The following is a 23329-nucleotide window of genomic DNA, read 5'->3' as shown; positions in this document are numbered from 1 at the left end:
CAATTGTAACTGAGGGGTACAATTCCCTGACTGTATTGATAAGTATGGTATCATTAAACCACTACCGCTTTATGTACTTTAATTACTGGCCATACAGTACATGATATCTAAATATAATGAACACTTCCCACAATGAACCGGTTCTACACAAAGTTGTCTTTAAGTATTTATTGCAGCAAAAGGTACATAATACTTCTCTATTATACTTTGAATGCACTTGTAAGGCAAAGGAATGTGCGTAGGCAAATCAACAATGAATGTCCATTCTCTGGTTACGCAGGAGGTAATTATACAACCTGAATCTTAGGGAATTATATCTATGGTACACTAGTAATATATAGCGGGAGATACTGGAAGGGTCCCCCTGGTTGTAAGCCAGCAGGGGTAGAGGATCTGTCGGTAGTAGAGAGTCTGGTCAACGATGACTAAGGAGACTCCAAGTACAGGAGACGGTGCAATAGTCTCTTGATCCACAGACGAATACAGCTGTTCTCCGTAGACTGTAGCTCCACAGTGAAGAAAGCTAGCCGGCCTCAGGCTCTCTGAGGCGCCGACTCGACTGGTCTCCTCACAGGGTAAATCCAACACGCGTAGGCGTCGGCGATTCTCCGCTCCATAAATCACAGGACCAAAGCAAATATAATCCAGCCGCAAAGGGCTATGTAGTCGTCGGGTAGATTAATCCAGTGTACATGTCCACACGGTTCTCGTCTAGGTCTCCTCGGGTGAAAGCGCCATGAAAGCAGCCCAGCCTGGATAAGAACTCTAGCTAATACGAGGAAGCGTTGGTGATGCTGGTCACTGTAGAACTTTAGCCGCACGATACACTATACACAAATAGACTATTACTGACTTAATAGAAATATGTCGCACTCGACGGTATAGCGCCAAACTCTGACAATTCAGTTATTAATTCGCACGCGGTCTCAATGCTCTATTCTGGGGCCAAACAGGCCATACTTCACCGCACGTTGTATCGTGGGTGAGGCTTCAACTTATTGGGTAACTCTTGACTTCTGACTAAGTGCTTCTGTATTCACCTGCGCCATATTTATATGCACGGTGAACAAACTAGTGCCAGCCTCATTTCTGTCTCGTAGCCCTGGGCAAGGCCGGGCATTCAGACATGTCTTGACGGTGACTTTGAACCTGACTCCGGAGGCACGGCTCTGGCGCCTGTGGACCGCTGTCCAATAGGAGAATGAAATATTATGGTCTGGGCTAAAGGGATATTCCGTGTATATGTACAAGGAATATACAAGGGATATCAAACGATATACAAATACTATGCAATATATATCAATAAATAAATATATATATTCGGTTTAATCTGATCCTTTGTAACAGCACTAAACAATTAGTCCATAATTCCACACCCCAAGACCTTCTCTGGTTCATATCATTCAGCAAACACAGATAGGTAGGTTCAGCAGGCTTCGGCTTTGAAGCACTGCACTATATAACTAGATATACATTCATATCTATCAGTGTCACAGGTCAACCTAAATCCATTTGGACATGCCGTAATAATATTGGGATAGAAGGTTCCCAGACAGAGAGACAGACACAACAGATGGATAAAAACAGAGGAACAACTTTATCTTTGCATAATATAATCACAGTAAAATAAAAAGGGACATTTCCCTTTTCATACTCAGGCGGCAGGGGAGCCAAAGTTCTCCACTGGTGCCCTCTCATGGGGGATCATCCCTAATTCCCTATGTTCCCCGGGTCCTATGTTCCCCGGGTCCTATGTTCCCCGCTTGATTGATTAATTGATTGAAAATTGTATACATTTTTATTATTTTATTAATTATTAATGTCCGCCTTGTTTCGAACTGGTTAAGCTTAGGCCCTCTTTCGAAGTTGGTTAAGGTTAGAGTTTGGAATCAGGGCTGGTGGTCTAAAATTTTCAATCAATCAATCAATCAATCAATCAAGCGGGGAACATAGGACCCGGGGAACATAGACATGCTCCCTCTCATGGCCATGCAGCAGCAGCACTGTGGGAACCAATGGAAAAGAGCTAACCCTACTAGCTTCACTGGCTAACTATTGTTGAAGGCAGAGGTTCTGTGTAGGATTGTTAGTAACTGTCTAACTGCATATATAACTGTTTACACTAGTAACTGTCTAACTGCATATATAACTGTTTCCACTAGAGGGCGCTCTAGGCGGAAACACTCAGGAACACCACCAGGTGGCGAGTATAAATAGAGGTGTCTCCTCCCACTTCTTTCTCTTTCCCCCAGTCTCTCAGTGAGAGAAGACCTGTAGTGTTACTGCTCTGCCATGTGAATAATAAACCACGCCAGTTAAGGCTCAAGATGGAAACCATGCCTCTTGACCACATTATTGTCGCCCTATAGCCGGATTCTGTTAACAACTATGTTACCATCTAAACAGTGGAGATTAGTATTCAGGGTCAGTGCTGGCGTAACAAATATGCAAGCCCTTTGCACTAGGCAAAAACATATATAAAGCACAATGTCTTACTAGCACCCCACAATGGGCCACTCTGATACAAAGCAAAAATAAGGCTGACATGAGCTAAGCTAATGCTACTTCAACAAGCTAGGCCTTCTAATTAGGGTGTTAAAAGAACTGGCCTGTTCGAAACACTCTTCTGTACCAGCCTTTCAACCCCTCCCCCAAATTCTAGCAGTTAACCACAGGTGTCTGACTTTAGTAATTAGACAAGTGAGTTTTCCTGCGGGAGTTCTCAGAGGAAGGAGCTGACCTAAGAAATCACCCTACAGACTGCTAAGTAGACCATTACTTATCCAATTGATTACTCTTTGCCTGTATTTTCTCTGCTCCCTTTCTTCCTCTCCTCTTCACCTGAAAACCTTACCTTTCCTCCTACAACTTACATCTGCCCCTATCCCCTTCACCATTTGCTTTCTACCTACTTCAATCTCCTCCTTCAGACTAACTTCAGGCTAGTTCTGCCAAATTTGGCCGCCATTGAAGGTATTGCCAGTTTGCGCAAATCTTGTCTTAAAAGTATGGCGTAAACCGGTTTAGCAGAGTTCTCATCACGTGATTGTTGAGAATACGCTACATTTCACATGCATCTTATGAGCCATAGCTATCTACAGTATATAAACAACCTTTAGAGAAGTGAACGAGTATCCCCCAAAACTGTATTTTGTTATTCATGAATAGCTATTTTGTGTAAATCTTCCATTAACCGCAATTCATTCAGCACTCACTGTACATTGAGCGCCCTCTGCTAGCAAACTAGAGTTGATCCTACAGTATATCCTATTTGGGATATCTATGTAAGTGTCATCACAATATATCATAGACGTGTGACACGCTTATCCTCTTAATCTTAAAGACAGCGACCATAATCCCATTCAGCACTTTGAAGGGTTATCAGGGTGAAAGACGGGGCAAGGAGGGAGAGAGAGAGAGATAAAGTAAAGAAGTGCCACAGACGTTCTCTCCAACACAAAACGCAGAGAAAGACAGAGAGAGTGAGAGAGGAAGATAGGAGGATAGAGACAGAACGACAAGAGAATATCCTCTCCTTATATAGTGTATTTGCAGCATGGGGAATTCTAAGAGTGGCGCAATATCGAAGGAGATTCTGGAGGATCTGAAGTCCAACACCAAATACTCAGAGGCCGAGCTGTGCACCTGGTACCAGTCCTTTCTCAAGGAATGCCCCAGCGGTAAGATAAGTAAGGAGCAGTTTGAAGGCATCTACGCCAGCTTCTTCCCGGATGCGGACCCCACTGCGTACGCGCGGCACGTATTCAGGAGTTTTGACAGCAACTCGGATGGCACGCTGGATTTTAAGGAGTACATTGTTGCTTTGCACCTCACCTCCGGTGGCAAGACGATGCAGAAACTGGAATGGGCCTTCGCTCTCTACGATGTGGACGGGAATGGAACCATCAGCAAAAATGAAATCCAAGAGATCGTTAAGGTACCAAAGTACAATTACCTTCTTGTTTTCTTTTTACACATTGAGCCCTAACAAAAAAAGAATAGAACACACAGTACACAGAAGCTCGTATGCCCTAAAGTTGTAAAACATTGGAAAATATGTTAATTTCTTGGGGATATTATCTACTGTAGTCTGAATTCGTCATAGGCTGCGTTTAGATTTCAATTCAAGACACACTGGTTCAATCATGTTCTAAAAATCACTTTCATGTCAGTCAATATTCAACATGATTCCCGCGGAGGATCAGAAGAACCTCCCGGAGGACGAGGACACCCCGGAGAAGAGGGCAGATAAAGTCTGGGACTTCTTTGGAAAGAAGGAAAACGGTAATTCACTGCAGTAGTTTTCAGTAAATGTCCAGTCAGTGATTTGTCTGACCATGTCCACGTGGTGTATGTTCACATGCCTTCTTGACTGTACAGTAGATGGAAAATGAGCTATTTGAAACTTTATTAACCCATTGTAAATGTAGAATGTGTTTACAAATGTTACCAAGTTTCAAGTTCTGTTTTATTTGTCACATATAAGGTGTACGTTACAGTGAAATGCTTGGTGCTGTATGACCCTCCTGAGATTGTGCTTCGTACCGTAAAGAGTAAAATACCAAACACTATACAAAATATACAATACAAAAATAAAATCTACAAAAATGCTAAATGCTAAAATGAGGTAGAAGAGGTAAACAAACCTTTTACAGCCACAAAATACAGAGAATAAAAACGTTCTCAGTCCTTAGTATCAAGAGCAGTCAGTCTGCTGGGGAATAAAAACATGTCTCCATTCTTATTTCTTCTTTTTGTTTATGTTTGGATCACTGATTTGGCCTTTGATATGTTAAAGAAATTATGAAATGATGTGGTATCGGTGGCTTTGCATTTTAATATGAAGTATAGTTAAGTATTATTTACATTTAAAAAAAATTATATTTATATTTACCGCATATACGTTGTATATATATAATATATATCCATATTTGTCTGAATATACCTGCATATAATCCTCCTCCTACTTACTTATACACCTGCAGTACATATAAAATAAGATAAGATGATCCTTTATTAATCCCTTTGGGGAAATTCGGGTGTCAAAGCAGCATGGGGGGAGGGATACATAGCTTCACAGTCCTATACAGTCGAGTATCTATATACACTATAGATACACTTAAAGTATAGATACAAATACAATATAATATAAAAAAGTACAAACACCAGATAGTCCAGCGATGAGATATCTATATATGTGATGGAAGTCACGATGGACTTCCAATGTTGTGAAGTGACTGGGGCGAGTAGCGGTGCTATGGGTTAAACTCACTCTCACCCTCAAAAGACACACGTTACAAAGTGGTGACTTCACTTCTTGGTATAGCGGTCTCAGATTCAGATTCCTTTATTAAGCCATTTGTGTAAAAACACATTGGTAATTGTTGCGGCATTACAGTGTATGCATTTTTTCATAATTTTTTTCACAGTAACAACAACACAGACACAGGACAAAAACAGTGCAGTGGAGGATTAATAATTTAAATACATATATATATATATATGTAGTGTAAAGTGTAAAGTGCAGAGTTCCAGTAAAGACCAGTGCAGTGCAGTGTCATTGTGCCAGTGTCACTTGGGGGCGGAGGGGGCGGAGGTCCTGAGGCATTGATCAGCCTGGCGGCTGAGGGGAAGAAACTCAGTCTGTGACGAGCTTTCACAGCCTTTGGGATCCTCAGCCTTCTCCCAGAGGGAAGCAGGGTGAAGAGGCTGTGTCCGGGGTGGGAGGGGTCAGCCATGATCTTTCTTGCCCTCTTCAGCACCCTGGAGTCGTGCAGGGACCTGAGGGAGGGGGTCTGTGCTGTTGCCCACGGTGTGGGAGACCATGGGTTCGAAACTCCCTCGGGGCATCGAAGTTTAAGGTGACGATGTCACAACCGTTACATTGGTGCCGTGACCCGGATGCCTTGGGTGGAGTGGAGTGAGTTTAAGGAGGGTTAGTGTAACGGATGGTACCGCGAAGCGCAGTCATGATGGACTTCCGATGTTGTGAAGTGACTGGGGTGATTAGCGGTGCTATGGGTTAAACTCACTCTCACCCTCGAAAGACACATAGACACGTTACAAAGCAGTGAATTCACCTCTTGGTGTAGTGGTCTGTGCTGTCGACCCGCGGCGTGGCAGACCACAGGTTCGAAACTCCCTCGGGCATCACAGTTTAAGGTGACGATGTCACAACCGTTACATATACATTTATTCTCACCATATCTATCCACACTATCTGTACTTACCTGCACATAATCCTTTTACATATTTGTAGATACTGTATCTGTATCACTGTACACACATCTACATAATACAACTCTGTACATGCATCTGACATGCGCCAGAAGGGGGGCTATGTGAGACTGTTGTTCATTGACTATAGCTCAGCGTTCAACACCATAGTCCCCACCAGACTGGTGGACAAGCTGATCGAGCTGGGTCTGAGCTCCGCTCTGAGCGCCTGGATACTGGACTTTCTGAGTGAAAGGCCCCAGGCGGTCAGGGTGGGGGGTCAGACCTCCATCGGGTCCCCCCAGGGCTGTGTTCTGAGCCTCCTGCTGTACTCACTATACACACATGACTGTGTGGCCAAGTTCAGCTCCAACTCCATAGTGAAGTTTGCGGACGACACAGTGGTGGTGGGGCTGATCTCTGACAACGACGAGAAGGCCTATCGGGAGGAGGTTGAGGTACTGGAACGCTGGTGCCAGGACAACAGCCTGCTCCTGAACATTGGTAAAACCAAGGAGCTGATCGTGGATTTTAGGAGAAAACAGCAGGGGACACACACACCACTGAGGATAAACGGGGCTACCGTGGACAGGGTGAGCAGCTTTAAGTACCTGGCGGTCCACATCTCAGAGGATCTGACATGGTCAACACACATAGACACAGTCGTAAAAAAGGCGAAGCAGAGCCTCTACCACCTGAGACAGTTATGGAAGTTCAGAGTATCTGGGAAGATACTCCAGTCCTTCTACTCCGGAGCTGTAGAGAGCATCTTGACTGGAAACATCACTGCCTGGTATGGAAACAGCACGGCACAGGACAAGAAGGCCCTACAGAGAGTGGTACGCTCAGCCGAGCGTACCACGGGTATTGCACTACCACCCTTGCAGGTCCACAAGAGGTGCAAATCCAGAGCCTGCAGAATAATGAAAGACCCCCACCACCCCAATAACAGCCTGTTCAAGCTGCTGCGGTCAGGCAACCGCCTGCGAACACCAGCAACTAGGACAGAGAGACTTCGGCTCAGCTTCTTCCCCCAGGCCATCAGAGCCTTGAACACTGAGCTCTCCACACACAAGCACACATGAGCACACACACAACACACACACTGTACACGCTCACACACTAGCAGCCACTTTAACATGAGCACACACACACTCATGCTGCACACGCTCACACTTATGGTCACTTTACAAAAGGAAAGGTCACTTTAAGAATAGTATAGTATAACTTGAGATTGTATAATATAGCATTATATAGCAGTGTACATAAAGACCCAGTGCCTCATCCATCCTAGCATGTCCTACCATGCTCTGTAAAAACTCATGTATACCGATATGCCCTACTTTGATTACTTGTATTATTGCACAATGTCGTTCTATTAGATTCTTATTATATTATTATTATTATTGTATTATGCACAATCGTTGCGGGCAAGACCCCCCACATTTCATTGTATACTTGTATGCCGTGACAAATAAAACTCTTGACTTGACTTGACTTGATTAGCACTATTACTCAGTAGAACAAATTTATATATTTTATACCCAGTTTAATCACATGTACATTACTATTGCACTTTTACTGTTACATTTGCACTCTGGTTGGATGCCAAATGTGTTTTCGTTGTGCTGTATAATGACAATACATTTTAATCTAATCTAATCTAGTTATGCATGCATCATCCTCTCAGGTCCAGGGTCCATGCCAGAAGAAGGCATGGAACACACACACACACAAACACACACACTACGCTCCGAAACACATTTATTGGTTTAATCTTGCTTACGTTTTAATCAAGTGTGCAGGTTCTATACTTTCTCCTTTAAATTTGAATGTACAAGGCGGCTAAGTGGCGCAGTGGGCAAGGCGCACGCCACTAACGCAGGAGATGCTGGGTTCGAGCCCAGCTCTCTGTGTTGCTTCCGGCTTGGCTGGTCGTTCATACTAATACAATTGGCAGTATTAGGGGGTGGGAAAGCCGGTGGGTGGGGATCGGACATTGTGGACAGCGACTCCTACAGGTCGGTTGGTGCGCCTGTACAGCAGAATCAGGAAAGTATCGGGGGCAGCGTGAGAGATCGCGCTGTACAGGTGAAAAGATGCGACGGCTGCCTCCTCGTGTACCGGAGGGGACACGTGATGCAAGGCTTCGTCCACATTGCAGCCGACCAGTGGGAGGCATGGTCTATCGTTCGAGACAGGGGAGGGAAGAATAATACGAAATTGGGATGGGAGAAAAATAGAAAAATGGGGAGAAAAAGTAGACAAAAAAATTATTGAATGTACAACACTCATCTAAAGTCAGGCGTTGAGGCATGTCGTTTCTCTTCTACTTCCAGATAAGATCGCGGAGGGTGAATTCATTTGTGGAGTCATGGACAACCAGGAGATCCTGAGGTTAATACAGTATGACCAGCCTCAGAAGATCAAGGACAAACTGAAGGAGAAGGAGAAGCAGTAAGCGCTCCTCTGGTTCCCCTGGTTCCTCTGGTTTCATTAGACTGTTTAAAGCTTTACAGGGGAGGGGAGGGGGGGCTTCGCGTAGGACGCTCGTGTCTCAGCGCATATCGAACTAAATATCACGGAGGAGAAACAAAATGGGCGGGGTTTTCAGGAGAAGAGTAGAACTATAGAGAATAACATAATCTACATTGCATTGTTTAAACATACCTGGCGTTGTGCATTTGGTTTGAAATGTGTTTCTAGAAATCAGGAAATTGTAATAGTGCCAGTATCAACTTTCCCTCCTCTGCCTGGCCGGCTGCCTTTCCTTCCCTGCTGGGGTTGAGGAGGTTCGCGGAGATCAGCGGCGCTGTTGTCACGCTGTATCTGAAAGGGCCTTTACTGTTTACACACTGTTCCCCAAACTCCAGATGGCCTGGCTACCAGCGTGGCTCGCTTCCTTTTTGTTCTTGAAGATCAGCGAACAGCTTAGCTTGCTGCCGCAGAAAATGTCACACAAATTCCCTACGTACTCATAGCTCGCTCGAACACATACACTCGCTCGAACAAACATGTACTCACAAATGAGCACACCAGCTGTTTTTTGTTGGAAAGCAGTGGCCCCACTTTGTTGATTCGTTGGTCGGTTTGGTCTTAATCGAAGACTTTGTTAGACAATACGCTTTTCTTTTTTGTGTGCGTTTAAAAAAAATTATTAACCCATGCTAAATGGGTTATTTTCTTGAAACATTTTGTAAGCACTAGAATGAATGAGGTCCTTCTTGTGATTGCAGCAGTAGCCTATATGGTACTTGTCGCGGAAACTAAATTCAGCAGGTTCGCAAGACAGGAGAATACGAGGCTGCGCATTGGCTTATTCCTTGAAATAATAATTATTATCAAATTTATAATATTTTCCTCCGATTGAGTTTACTCTTCTGTGTCCTGCCTGTACAATCCAATTATTTTCACACTTTCATTCATTAGTTTAATAGAGATAAAGTCAGGAGGACAAGAGCTCATTATTATCAAAGGAATTAGACTTAAGGTAACAATCCCTCAGTGGCTGAAAATCCTATTATAATCTGAAGGTCAGTTGAGACAAACATACCTCCTGCTGAGGTTTTTAAACACTCTTGAGAAAGAAAGCTTGTGTATCATACACAATTATCTTGATTTGAAATGGTTGTAATACCATTAGTGATGATATAATTAGTCTTCAAGACTCAAGTCACTTTACAGTAAGGGGCGGGGGTAGTGTGAGATAAACAGCAGACAAGCATAACACAAAGACACAAGGATGGATTGGGGGCTGGCACTGTCCCCAGAACTTCAGAGGTTGGATTTGGAGGTAGAGGTAGATCAGAGGGACTGAGAGGGTTGTTAGGGAGAGAAGACGTCTGTGAGATACAGGGTGGGGGGTAAGTGAAGGGCTTGAGACTGGAAGCCAGTGGAGGTCTGGGTTTGATGTGGTGCCAGGATTTGGATTTGGTGTGGGTTAGTCGGTTATTATTGCGTATAACTATATTGAGTAACTTTGTTTATTTTAAACGTTTTAATATGACAACATTTGATGAAACGCTTGCTAAGAGACATAAGACCCCTGCTAAAGGAAGCACTCAACCATTGACATAGATCAGTATTAATAGGGAAGGTGCAGTAAAGTAAAATAATTTTGAATTGGGAATGTACAGTAAAGTATAATTTTTTTTTACAAGGAATGTGCAGTAAAGTATAATAATTTTGAACAGGGAATGTGCAGTAAAGTATAATCATTTTGAATAGTGAATATGCAGTAAATTATAATAATGTTGAACAGGGACTGTGTGCAGTAAATATACTGGAAATGTGCATTAAAATATAATACCTTTGAACAGGGAATATGCAGTAAAGTATAATAATTTTTTACAGGGAATGTGCAGTAAACTAAAATAATTTTGAACAGGGAATGTACACATTTTCAAACACATTTTCTCCACTTTTGTTCTCTTCAAGGAAATGCCTTCTACAATATAGATGGGTAATATATGCTGGTCACAGACCCATGCTAATGCATTAAGTGCACTGGTAGATGTTCAAAACCAATACAGAATAGTCAATATACCCATATAGTATATTATGAGATTATGACGTTTAATTTTAGTTAACAGTGCTGTACATATTTACATGCTTTCTCTCTTCTTTCATGCCTGGTCCTGAGGGAATTCATTTACTGAGTCATGAATTTGTTTGTTCTGCTTGTAATAAACTTGTACGCAAATTTGTGGCATTATATGTATAGCCTAGAGTCGACCCTCTATACTTCAGATGCTGTGTGTATCATTTTATTGTTTTCATTAATTAATTCAGTCTTTATTTATTCTTGAAGGATCTTTGAGAATAAACTCTAATTTGCAATGATGTCGAGAGAAAAATACAGCACAAAATAAATGACAAGAAAATTAACAATAAAATGTAATAAAAACAACTGCAGACTGGGGTGAAATGGTTGGTCATTAAGATTGAATCTGTGCAAAAGATAGAGTTTTAAGACGCATTGCAAGACGGTCCATGTGTCGGAGCACAGAAGCTAACATCAGATATCCAGGTTCAGTGCAAACTCTGGGGGTTTTAAGTGTAAGTCAATCATTGGAGTGAGTATGATAAGGTCCATAGGACCAGTCCAATAAGGAAGTGATATAAGGGGGAAGATCTTCAACAATGGATTCATATATAAATACGTGCCAATGCAAATCACGTCTCTCCAGAGAGGACCACCCAACCTTATTGTACAGGATACAATGGTGTGTACTATAACTATCATCATAAATTTGATTGCTGAGTGATGTACAGAATCCAAGGGCTTAAGAGTGGAAGCAGCAGCGTGTCTATAAATCACTCCATAATCCAAGACGGATAGAAAAACTGATCCTCCATCCTCCTTTCTGCAAATAATTGGAAGCTGGTTCTGTTTTTGCTGCAGTTTGCTGGCAGGATTGTCTATATGGCTACATTTTTCATCAAGCCAGATGCTAAGATATTTGTATTCTGTAACTATGTGTGACATGTCAGACCCATTCAGTTGATATTTGAAAATTATTAAAAACAATATCTCTAGCTCTAGAGAACATCATGGATTTGTATTATTTGTTTAGAAGTCTAAGGTTAATGAGTGCATCTTGCAGAAGGTGAAGGTTGTACAGAGTCAGCAATAAAATAGACAATAGTGTAATTTGCATAAAGATGAACTTGACAGCCACTCAAAGATGAGACAATATTATTAATATAAATGGTAAATAATACAGGACCCAGGATTGCAGTCTTAATTAATATGCTTTATTTATCATTTATATTAAAGTTCCAGTGATTACTACAATGACCGTGATTAATTACCGTGAAGTGATCCACACCTTCTTCAAAAAAATGCAATTGCATGATATAGGTCTATATACTCAAATCATCTTTGAGCCTAAACATAAGCATAAACCTTATCCTGGGTGCCTGGCAGAAATATAGTGCACTGTAATAATAATAATATCTCGGATTTATATAGCGCCTTTCAAGAAATCCAAGGATGATTTACAAAGCAACAAAAAAGAGAGGTAAAATAAATAATAACAATGAAGGACAGGGAGAGGACTAGAGGCTGTAGACCTTAGAGGCCGTCTTAAAGACATCCAAGGATGTGGCCGAGCGGATCTCAGCCGGGAGAGAGTTCCAGAGGGAGGGGGCCGCCATGCTGAAGGCTCTGTCCCCAAATGTTTGTAGGCAGGTGTGAGGGATGGAGAACAGATCTATGTCTGAGGATTGCAGCCTCTGGGAGGGCGTGTAGGGGTGTAGGAGGTCAGATAGCTATTGGGGTGCAAGGGCATGGATGGATTTGCCAGTGGAGGTGGATGAGGGTGGGGGTGATGTGCTGCCAGGCTTGGTGCGGGTTGGGAACCCTGGAAGCTGAGTTCTGCACATACTGGAGCCTGTCCATATTTGTCAATATTCCAATGTACAGTTTTGCTTGTACAGTTGTACAGTGTTCCCCACCCACCCCTCCTACCCAACCCCCCCCCCCCCAACCACCTCCAATGTACAGCCCCCCCCCCCCCCCCACCCAACCCCACCCCACCTACCCAACCTCCTCCAATGTACAGTTTTTACGTCAAATGTATATACTCTCTTTTTTGGACTCTTTTTGTATCACAAACAGTACTGTATTTGCAAATCTGGTATGTCATAAATGTATAGATGTAGCAGTACTGTCTATCTGTATGTCATGTATGTCATATATGTCCTGATTAATTGAAAATGGGGGACCCTGATGTAAACAAGACGAAAGTCTTTCTCTCATGGTCTGCATCCCCTTAACAATTGTGTGTATTGAGCTGTACTGTATTGTACCCATTCTGCAATCTGTTAATAAAGTTTTCAATCAATTAATTCAATCAATCAATCAGTCCGGGGTATTGCTGGGTACCCCAGACAGGACTCCATTACAGTAGTCAAGGCGGGAGGTGATGAAGGCATGGATGAGGGTCTCTGCCATGGAGACGGCGAGTAAAGGCCAGAGTCTGGAGATGTTTTTGAGGCGAACAAATGCATTTTTTTTTTTTTTTTTTTTTTACATTCTTGCTGTGGGACTGAAAGGAGAGTCCAGCCATCCACATCCAGAAGGAGATCTCCAACCTTCCGGAGCAGTGCCTTGGGCGCCACAATCACGAGCTCTGTCTTGCAGTGCAAGGCTTACCGGTACCTCTCTGTTGGCCTATAAAGCCTGCTTTGGCTTGGGTTAAAGGGTTTGAACCCTGGCAGGGGGGCCTTTTTGTGTGTAGTTTGCATGTTCTTCCCTGTTTGTGTGGGTTTCCTCTGGGTACTCTGTTTCCTCCCACAGCAAAAGACATGCATGTTAAGCAGGGACTGCAATCTCTGGGTACAAAATCTATAAATAAACGTAAAAACTTAAATAATAAGACAATAAGGAGTATTGTAACCACTGTTGCTACACCCTTCTGCTTAACAATGGCTAAAATCTGAAAACAGAAAAGGTTGATTTGCAATTGTAAAATCGTAACCAACCAATATAGTTATGGTAATGACACAAGCTTGATCTTTTTAGAGACTTTATTTTGGACACTGCATTCCACAGCACACTGCATGAACATTGGTTACCTACAATAAAACATTCTTAAAACATGGGAAACATTTGATTTGATGCACTTACTGTACTGAAAGTTATTTCTCAACAAAGGGCAGTTAAATCAACAGTTACATCATTATGAAATGGCTGATTTTGTTAAGAACATTTAGTTTTAACATAATAACGTCACCAAAACACATTTACTTCACAACACCTGACACATACTGATAAACCTCTACAACAGATACGCCATTGAAACCTGGAGCAGTTTTGGATAGCATAAAAGCAAATGTAAACATACTGAATCCTGTTGATCTGATTCAAATAAAAATTACATTTCTTTATCTAACACAAAATATGAATAGTGTCAAACATGGTGAATATAATAGATACTTTTCAGTATCTGTGCCTTGGTGATAAGGCAGGTAAAATAACAATATTTTCCTATAGCAATTATTTTCTGTGCATGGTGGATGCATTATATTTCTGAATTATGATTGACATTTTTTTTATTGGACCACCTTTGCCCATTTGAAGCTGAAAAGAAAGGCAATTGACATTGACAGGTAATACTAGTCCTAATAAATTGCTGCAACACCAAGAACTGCTAAACCGCAGGAAAATGTAGTGACAAAGACAGACGTAAACACACATATACATGTAAACACAAAACATAGTGTGCATGCAGTCTCTTTGTTAGAATCTATGTTATCTGCGTATGTGCAAGTGGATTACATTGGCTTTAGTTTCACCAGTGTTGTGCCATAGTACTTTTGTGTTATATCAATCCAAATAATTGACTTTATCTATGTATAAATTTCTGAAAAGGTAGTTGGGCGTCACTCCCCTTTCTTATCCAAAATCCCTTTTTGTAGGGAATATGCAATAGTTACAATAATCGGTGTGAACGTTGATATCTGTTAAATATCCTCCTTTTGTCAAACACTGTGATAAAGATATCCTCTGTACAATTACCAGAAATCAAACAATGATGTACAAACACTTACTTGGCCCAAAGTGCAGTGCCCATTAAACATTTGACAACAAAATACATCACGGTTGTATGTACAAATGTACATTTATGCAGAATAGAATATATCAAGGACATTCCAGGTAGATATAACCATTAGGCACTATAAGGCGTTCATTGTAACACAGATCATCAACTATTGCCTCATTCAGCATTGATCCATAGTCGTCACTGGCCTAAATCCTGACCCGCCGTGTGGTGGGACCTGTGGCAACAAAGTCATTTTTCTTAACCAGCAGAGGTTATTGTGTATCGATGTCATACAGGAGCTCCTGATTGATGTGAGGAGGATTATAAGGAAGGGATTTACTCTTGGGTTATGTTACAAAATAAGCTACCGTATACCTTCTGTAAAAACAATCCATTAAACTGGTCCACTATGCCAATACAGCTATCATAATTTCACAATTTGTGCAGTTCTCCATGTACAACTAATCTAAGATAATATTCAAAACATGCATATCCACCAAAATAAGCCAGCATAAATATGAAAATATATCCTATTTATTTTAAGAGATAATGTCTTTAATATATCAGTATCTAAAATAAAGGTAATATTAATAATGAATAATTTCGTTTTGTTCGTCCAAATTCGAAAGACTTTTGATAGGATCTCCCCCGAATCACTAAACGAAACAATAAAAAAAAAAACACAGCGTCTTTTTAATTATCCGCTTTACAAACAGATAAACAACACAATAATGTTAAGTGGCATTCAACACGCTGGATGATAACACTGTTAATCTTCGAAGGAACATGCTGGTATATCTATTTGACTGTCGATAAATGTCATCATGTTACCATTTCTTGATCATATAGACTGAAGCTGCGTTGAAACGTGTGAGTGAGACCGCGGACCTCACAGTGTGTCGCCTGAACAACATGCCGCTGTACCTTGGATCTGTGATAGAAGTGTTCTGGGAGTCTGATAGTATGGAGACGTTGGTGGGGTGGCTGGTCCGAGGTCAGTGTGGTCTATATATCCATGTCCACGGGGCGCACCTCGCCAGTGTTATGCTCTCGGACCCACAGCTCTCTGTCTCTGGCCGGGTCCACGCTCTGCAGCAGCCGATCCACCGGCTCTGCCGTCTGACAAACAAATGGTTTGTAAAAGGGTAAATGGTGCATTTATTATATAGAGCTTTGTCCATTTTGTTCCTCACATTCACCCATTCACTCACACGTTCACACGTTAGGGGTTGAATGTTTTGCTCAAGGACACTTTGACGCGCTGCCGGCCGGGAGGAGCGGGGAATCGAACCGGGAACCTTCCGACTGCCAGACCTCCTGAGCCACTGTCGCCCCCCCGGTTTGTAATTATAGGTTTCAAGTAACTGCGCGCATAGATACAAATAGCCACATACTGTAGATACTGTACACACAAGGACACACACACACACACACAAGGACACACACACACACACACGCACACAAGGACACACACAAGGACACACGCGCGCACGCACACACACACACGCACGCACACACACACGCACACACACACCACACACCACACACCACACACACACACACACACACACACACACACACACGCGCACACACACACGCTTACTTTTATAACCCCATTATTAAAAGACATGATTTCAACCTCAACATAAATCATTTGCACATTTACGTTTATTACCTCAATGTACTGTAGGGTACTAGATAGGGGATTCAATTTGTTTCCCCATTTGCACGCACATCTCCTAGGGCCAATATTGATTGAACATCATTTCTGGCTATTTAACATGTCAACAGTCGCATATAACACACGGCTATTGGCCATTGAAAGCATACCGCCCATCCTTTTGAAAAAAGAAAAAGGAACAATTATATATACAGTATATATATATATATATATATATATATATATATATATATATATATATATATATAGCTGAAGCCAATGTTGTGTAGAGGAATACCTTCTCAGGTCTCCCTATCGTGTTCCTCCAGTGGAAGATCATCGCATTAGACCGATCACTAGTGTGTACTATCACCTCTATGTAATTGAGCGTGTCAGCCAGCCAGTACAGCAGTACTACCCCCTTGTTACCATACACACAACCCCCAACAATGACTTTCAATGTCTCATTAGATTTGCAGGTGTTTACACCTCCCTAATGCGCATTGAGCCTCTTGGTGTTTTGTGTGCGGCAGAGGGTGATGACAGCTGGGGTAGCAAGTGTTGCCTGGTGACAGGGTTGACAGAGGGACAGTGAGTGATGAAAGCCTTGGCCAACATTGTGACAACAAGCACACACAAGTCTTGCCAAGGCGCTCAGCTGAACCCTGCAAAGAGATCCTCTCCAAGCTATATTGTACCATTAGGGGACGTTAATAAAGGTTTGTTTTTAGATGGTCTTGACTCTTTAATGAATGTATTGCCGACATGTGTTATCTATTCAAGGTGAGATCAGATTGTTGTGCTATTGCATGCTCCTTAACAATCAATATCTGAAATGAAAATAAATAAATAAATGAATTATATTAAAAAAAAATATATATATAATTTACTAGTATGCACTCTGCTACTAAGGAATCTACCTTGCCTATATTATTACCTACTAATATGCACTCAAGTATGTAGCACTCAAGTTCAACACTGTTTGTCGAACAATGTTACTTACCCTTAGCTGCCAGTTGTACTTAGTTGTACCCTTCCTGCTGACTTGTTCTACAGAACTTGTAAGTCGCTTTGGATAAAAGCGGCAGCTAAATGACTAAATGTAAATGTATATCAGAGTATACACTCACACAATTACAGACACAAGACAACACAATAGCTGACTCAAGGGAAGGAACTCAAGCATAAGGGACTTGCAACTCACACTTTGGTTGAACATGTCAGTTTCATGTCGCAGAGTTGTGTACTGACGCAAATGCTGTTGAATCCACTCGATGCGTTCAACCTCCAGCTTCTCCAGCTCCTGGAGGGTGGAACACAAAAAAGACAAAAGAGAGACATGGAAAAGACACAAGAAAGACACAAAAAAGACAGAAGAAAGACACATGAAAGACACAAGACAGACACGAGAAAGACACATGAAAGAAAAGGGAAAGACAAAAGTTAACCTTTTCAAGTGTACAAGCTCACATGTTAAATAATGATGTAACAATGGCTACTAGCCATTAAATAAAATAGAATTCATAATTGATGTTCTGACTCATGAACTGGAAAAAACAAGAACTCATGATAACGTCGCCATAAACAGAATGGGACGTTTATTTCGTTTATTTATTTACTTTACCCAGGGACAGTGCACATTAATCAACATCTTCAGTTTCCACATCAATGTAAATGTGCCAGAATGAACTAATGAGCTAGTTTTCATCTGTAGTCCCTGCCTACCATGCATGTCTTTATGGTGTGGGAAGAAACCGGAGTATACCCAGAGGAAACCTACGCAAACACAGGGAGAACATGCAAACTCCACACAGAAAGGCCCCCTGCTGGGGTTCGAACCCAGGACCTTCTTGCTGTGAGGCAGCAGCGCTATAACCACTGTGCGACCATGCCGCCATGCATGTATTTTGTGCCATTTCCACAGATTTGTTTGTTCACAGCATTCCCATGTTCCCATGGTTTTCAACCAATTCAGCCGACAAGTTGGACAAATTAATGCGTATAGGCCCCTAAAGATATGACGCGAGTTTGGTTCAAATTGGTGCAGGAACAAAAAAGCCATAGGGGCTTTCCCATAGGGGGAAAAAACGTTATTCCAAAAATTCCAAATTGTGGGAAATCCAATATGGCGGACTTCATGGGGCCTTGAGGAAAAATTGTTCATTGTGAGGAAATACATGAACGTAGCAAGTTTCACATCTCTACTGGTTCACCAGATACAAATGTTTGAATTTGCGTTTTTCCAACGCTTGTCATAGCCACAAGGTTTGTTCATTCCACTTTTTTGTGTCGTCACGTAACCTTCATTGGTCTATCAGCCAAGCGACGCACATGACATGCGTTGTGTTACATGTGGCGGAAGCTGCATAATAAAACCACCAGTTACAATAAGGTCTAGTGCCTTTGGGGCTCACACCCTAATATGAATAAACGCACACCTGAAAGGGTTAAATAACAAGTACAAGGGAGTTGTCCTTATTTGGCGGCTAAAAGAGGAATGTGCTTTACCATGCTAGTAGTGACCATCTCCTCGAACCACTTGGACTGTGTTTGGTTGTACAGATCAACACAGCGCATCAGGTCATCGCCTACGGAACACAAATGGAGACAAGATGGGAGATCAACAACTCTTTCCATGAGTAAAGAGTAGAAGATTTACCAAGGATAATAGTGTGTTATATATATATATATATATATATATATTTCCCAAATTCTAAATACCGTAAGCTGTCATAACATAAAGGGGCATTTTGATTTTTGATTATGTTTTTTTATGACATGTGATTATCAGACATCAAAATTTCCAACTTGTTCTCTGTCTCGAGAGCTCAGCTGCACCCCCTCCCTCCCCCCTCAACCCCCCCCCCCCTCCCCCGAGAAACTTTCGATAGATGACGTCACTCAGTGGAGAGCACAACTGCAGACACTATTTCCAAAACTATTTCTGCAAAACGTCCTCATGTTGGGCCTATTACAGTTGTAAATAGTTAAGGAAATAGCATCTACAGTTTACTAGGGTGGCACGGTGGTGTAGTGGTTAACACTGTCACCTCACAGCAACAAGGTCCTGGGTTTGATTCCCGCTTGGGGACCAGGTTTCCGGGTTGCCAGGTACCCAGGTGGGGTATCTCCCGGGCCTTTCTGTGTGGAGTTTGCATGTTCTCCCCTCCAGAAAAGGAGGTAAACTCAATAGAAAAACATGCAGAACAGATCGCTAACGCTGTCACGTCCCTGACCTAAGACGGACAGGAGCACTTGGATTTGTCCCCGGACACCGCAGCCCATGTCTGCTCCCGGCTGCCCTTGGGGGGAAGAAAAACGGCATGGGTCACGCGTAGAGAGGCATTTTATCGGCGACCCAATGCATGTGTGTTCCTGTGTGTCGCCCATCTTACATGTGTGTGTTGCTGCATAGCAAATAAAGACTTCTTCTTCAATACAGGCCAAGCTCTCGAGACACAGAGCGCATTGGTGATCATCACACATCCTCCTCACAACAGTACGATAGGATTCAGGGTAAGAAATTGGCGAAATGCCCCTTTATAATCTGTCGGTACTGTTAGCTCTCTTCATGATCAGCAGAGGCTCCAAAATTGTTGTCTGGGTTCAACCATCTCACAGGATAGAAGCCACACGCAGCTTAGCTATTGTTGATCATCCTCCTTTTTTCACTTTGGCCCTGCACTCCCAACTCATCTCAACAAGTTTCAAGTTTCAAGTTTGTTTATTAATTATCACAATAAAATACACATACTTTACGGTGAAATGCTTGGTTCTGTATGATCCCCTGAGAGTGTGCTTCATACAGTAAAAGAAAAAGTAAGTAAGAAAGAAAGTAAAAAGTAAGTAAAAAAGAAAAAGTAAGTAAAGAGGAATATGCAATATACATATATACAGTAAAATATACAATATAAAGTACAACCTAGGTACAGTCTAAGTACAGTGAGTAAAAATGAGTAAACAGTGCGATACAATGCAGAAAATTAGCAATTGCAAATGAGGTATGAATGTAGTGCAAATCTCTTTAATAATAGATACATATAATGTAGTATTAAAGTGTCTAAAGTGAGTGTTAAGGTGAGTGTTTGTTTAAAAGTGAGTGTGTGCATGTGGATGGATGTGTGTGCAATGAGTGTAGATTATGGGTTGTTACATGAAGTCATGTACATCATCATTCAGATCTAGTACACGGAAGAGTGTAATACATTAAAATCCAACACAATCAGTGGAACCTATTAACATGCAGCCTGTGCAACAATAACACGTCTCAATCTATACCGTATGGGAAGTTCCCTGGGAGAACTTAACGACTCGCTTCAGTCTCGGGGGTAAAGTGATCATTGACACGCGCCAGAGGTCGTTTAACTGTGACTAATATAAGAGGTATTGATTCGGGGCCGTGAGCTGTGACTAATCCGCCAAGTGGCAGAGAGAATGAACAACACAACTTCACACAATATCTTTTCCACAGTGCAGATCTGGAGGACCGTGGCACTACTGCTCCAGCCATGTAGGGAGAGCTGTGCTCTGGGCTATGAGCTGATTGGCTGCTTGTGACCTCATGTTCTGTAGTGTGGTAGTGAAAGAGTTAACCATCTGTAGTGTGGTAGTGAAAGGGTTAACCGTCTGTGTAGTGTGGTAGTGAAAGGGTTAACCGTCTGTAGTGGGAGTGGGAGAATTGTTTAACCCCTGTCCCTGTCACTCTGAGTGAATATATCGATATAGACATTCCAGTGACCTTCTACCTCATACTGGACATGAGCACCACCGGTCCCATGAAACAGCTTCATACCGCCTTCTGTCTGACCTGCAGCGTCGAACCTTACCTGCTCTGCCTCGACCTATTCTGAGTGGTTTCTCCTGCCCCCCGGGGCATAATGGCCCTGAGCCATCGTCTTGTATCCCATCCTGTATACATACACTTGCAGTTGTTTTTAGTTCTATTCATTACTTAATTTCACAATTATCTTATATACTCTGATTCTATTCACATGCTTACTACATGTATCTATTCTATTAACATATATGCTTACTAAATGTATCCATTGCTATGTCCGACAAGCACAAACACGCAAACTATCTAACTCCTGTCCCTGTCTCCCTGTGAGTAGATGTCTCGTCTCATGGGGATGACCAAAGTGGTGGACGTCCCGTGGTGATGGCCAAGAGGATACAATCCTCTCTACGTCGCCCCCATACCTCAAATGGATCCGTTATCAGCTCTATTCTATTTTCAATCATTCAAAATGTTCTTATGTACCCCAGTTGCTATTGCATGTACATATTTGTGTTTTATTACACGTACAGTATATGTACATACATACTTACCAACTGTTTCGCCTGTTTTATAGCAACACTACTATCACCGACATCTAAGAAGGGAGATCCCCCCTTGAATGGCCCTTCTAAGGTTTCTCCCCTCCACATTGCTTGCGAGTGTTGCATTTATTTATTTTACATTTTATTTTGGATTTCATGGTGTTTTTTGTTTTGTTCTTGATTTATTGTGATGTTTCTTCTTGACTTGTTTAAAGAAGACGTGTCTGGCCCATGGGGACATTAATGTGTGTGGTCAGGGCCTTACAATTTTTTTTTTTTTTTTTGGTAGTGAAAGGGTTAACCGTCTGTAGTGTGGTAGTGAAAGGTTACGCGTCTGTAGTGTGGTAGTGAAAGGTTAACCATCTTTAGTGTGGTAGTGAAAGGGTTAACCATCTGTAGTGTGGTAGTGAAAGGGTTAACCGTATGTAGTGTGGTAGTGAAAGGTTAACCATCTGTAGTGTGTAGTGAAAGGGTTATCCATCTGTAGTGTGGTAGTGGAAGGGTTAATGAACATCTTCACATCTCACCCATCATATACTGTACCACGGAGGGTATTTGTCTTTCTTTTGTCTATCGTAGGTCTACATTAAACAATACTAGACTAAAGAAAACGTTGCATTCTAACATTCTAACCTAACGTGTTAGATTCCCTCCCTTCATTACAGCACAGCAATGTTTAATGTATAACAACAGGAGCCCTGATAAAATATTTAATTAAAATACATTATTTGATATCTTGAATATGATTAGAATAGATTAGCTTAAAATGCATGTTATTGTAGTGATTCAGCCAGCGAGTTTCTTAATATACTCTCATCCATATGATTGGATAGGAGTCCCTACAGTCCCTCTCTGTGGTGCCTCATGCTGTATAGGAGGGGGGGGGGGGTCCTCTCATGTAAACCCTGAGCCTGTGGGATCTATCTGCTGTGTCTATAGCCTGCTCCATTCAGGCACAGGAGGAAGTGGCTCATGCTGCCAGACCTAAGTATCCAAGATGGCTTGCTGGACAGGACAGGACAGGACAGGACAAGTGTTCCATTGATAGATAGGGGGACCATTATTCACCTAAACCAAACGATTAGCCCTGAGGATTGTGGGTAGGGGTCTTTTTTCCATCCCATAGTGGAATGTAGATCATTACATGTTGAAATGCAGCCTGAATGGACCCACTGCCACTGGTGCTCTATTCCACTGTTGTCTGGCCTGCTGCCAGGAGGAGCCGCGTCTCGCTGTGCATTCAGCTTACTTGGCTGCACCTCTTGGCTCTGATATGAACCACCTCAACCTAAAGGGAAAATCCACCTTAAAATAGAATTCACATATATTTCTATAATATTATACGATGTAATAATAATGATAATGATAATAATAATAATAATAATAATAATAATAATAATAATAATAATAATAATAATAATAATAATAATAATAATACTACTACTACTACTACTACTACTACTACTACTACTACTACTACTACTACTACTACTACTACTACTACTACTACTACTATAATAATAATAATAATAATAATAATAATAATAATAATAATAATAATAATAATAATAATAATAATAATATT

The 23329-nt window shown here is 41.8% G+C and overlaps 2 protein-coding genes across 2 annotated transcripts in view; one reads left to right on the top strand and one right to left on the bottom strand.

The window, feature by feature from the left end:
- Positions 1–3553: 3553 nt before the first annotated feature.
- On the top strand, positions 3554–8677 carry rcvrna (recoverin a; the record flags this gene model as incomplete). Its single annotated transcript, XM_084329056.1, has 3 exons — positions 3554–3937; positions 4173–4284; positions 8556–8677. The coding sequence occupies exons 1-3, from the start codon at positions 3557–3559 to the stop codon at positions 8675–8677; spliced, it is 615 nt and encodes a 204-aa protein (XP_084185182.1). The 5' UTR covers positions 3554–3556.
- Positions 8678–15443: 6766 nt separating this feature from the next.
- The window catches only part of gas7a (growth arrest-specific 7a), an 86110-nt gene continuing 78224 nt past the window's right edge, over positions 15444–23329 (bottom strand). Inside the window, exons 11-13 of the mRNA XM_084329055.1 lie at positions 18934–19013; positions 17630–17728; positions 15444–15884 (exon numbers count right to left, since the gene is read on the bottom strand). Coding sequence (XP_084185181.1) covers positions 15771–15884; positions 17630–17728; positions 18934–19013 — 293 coding nt within the window. The 3' untranslated portion in view covers positions 15444–15770. The remainder of the gene's footprint in view (positions 15885–17629; positions 17729–18933; positions 19014–23329) is intronic.

The sequence above is a fragment of the Notolepis coatsorum genome (genome assembly GCF_963971535.1).
Source record: "Notolepis coatsorum genome assembly, chromosome: 14".
Lineage (NCBI taxonomy): Eukaryota > Metazoa > Chordata > Actinopteri > Aulopiformes > Paralepididae > Notolepis > Notolepis coatsorum.
This window is presented reverse-complemented; position numbering and strand designations above follow the sequence as displayed.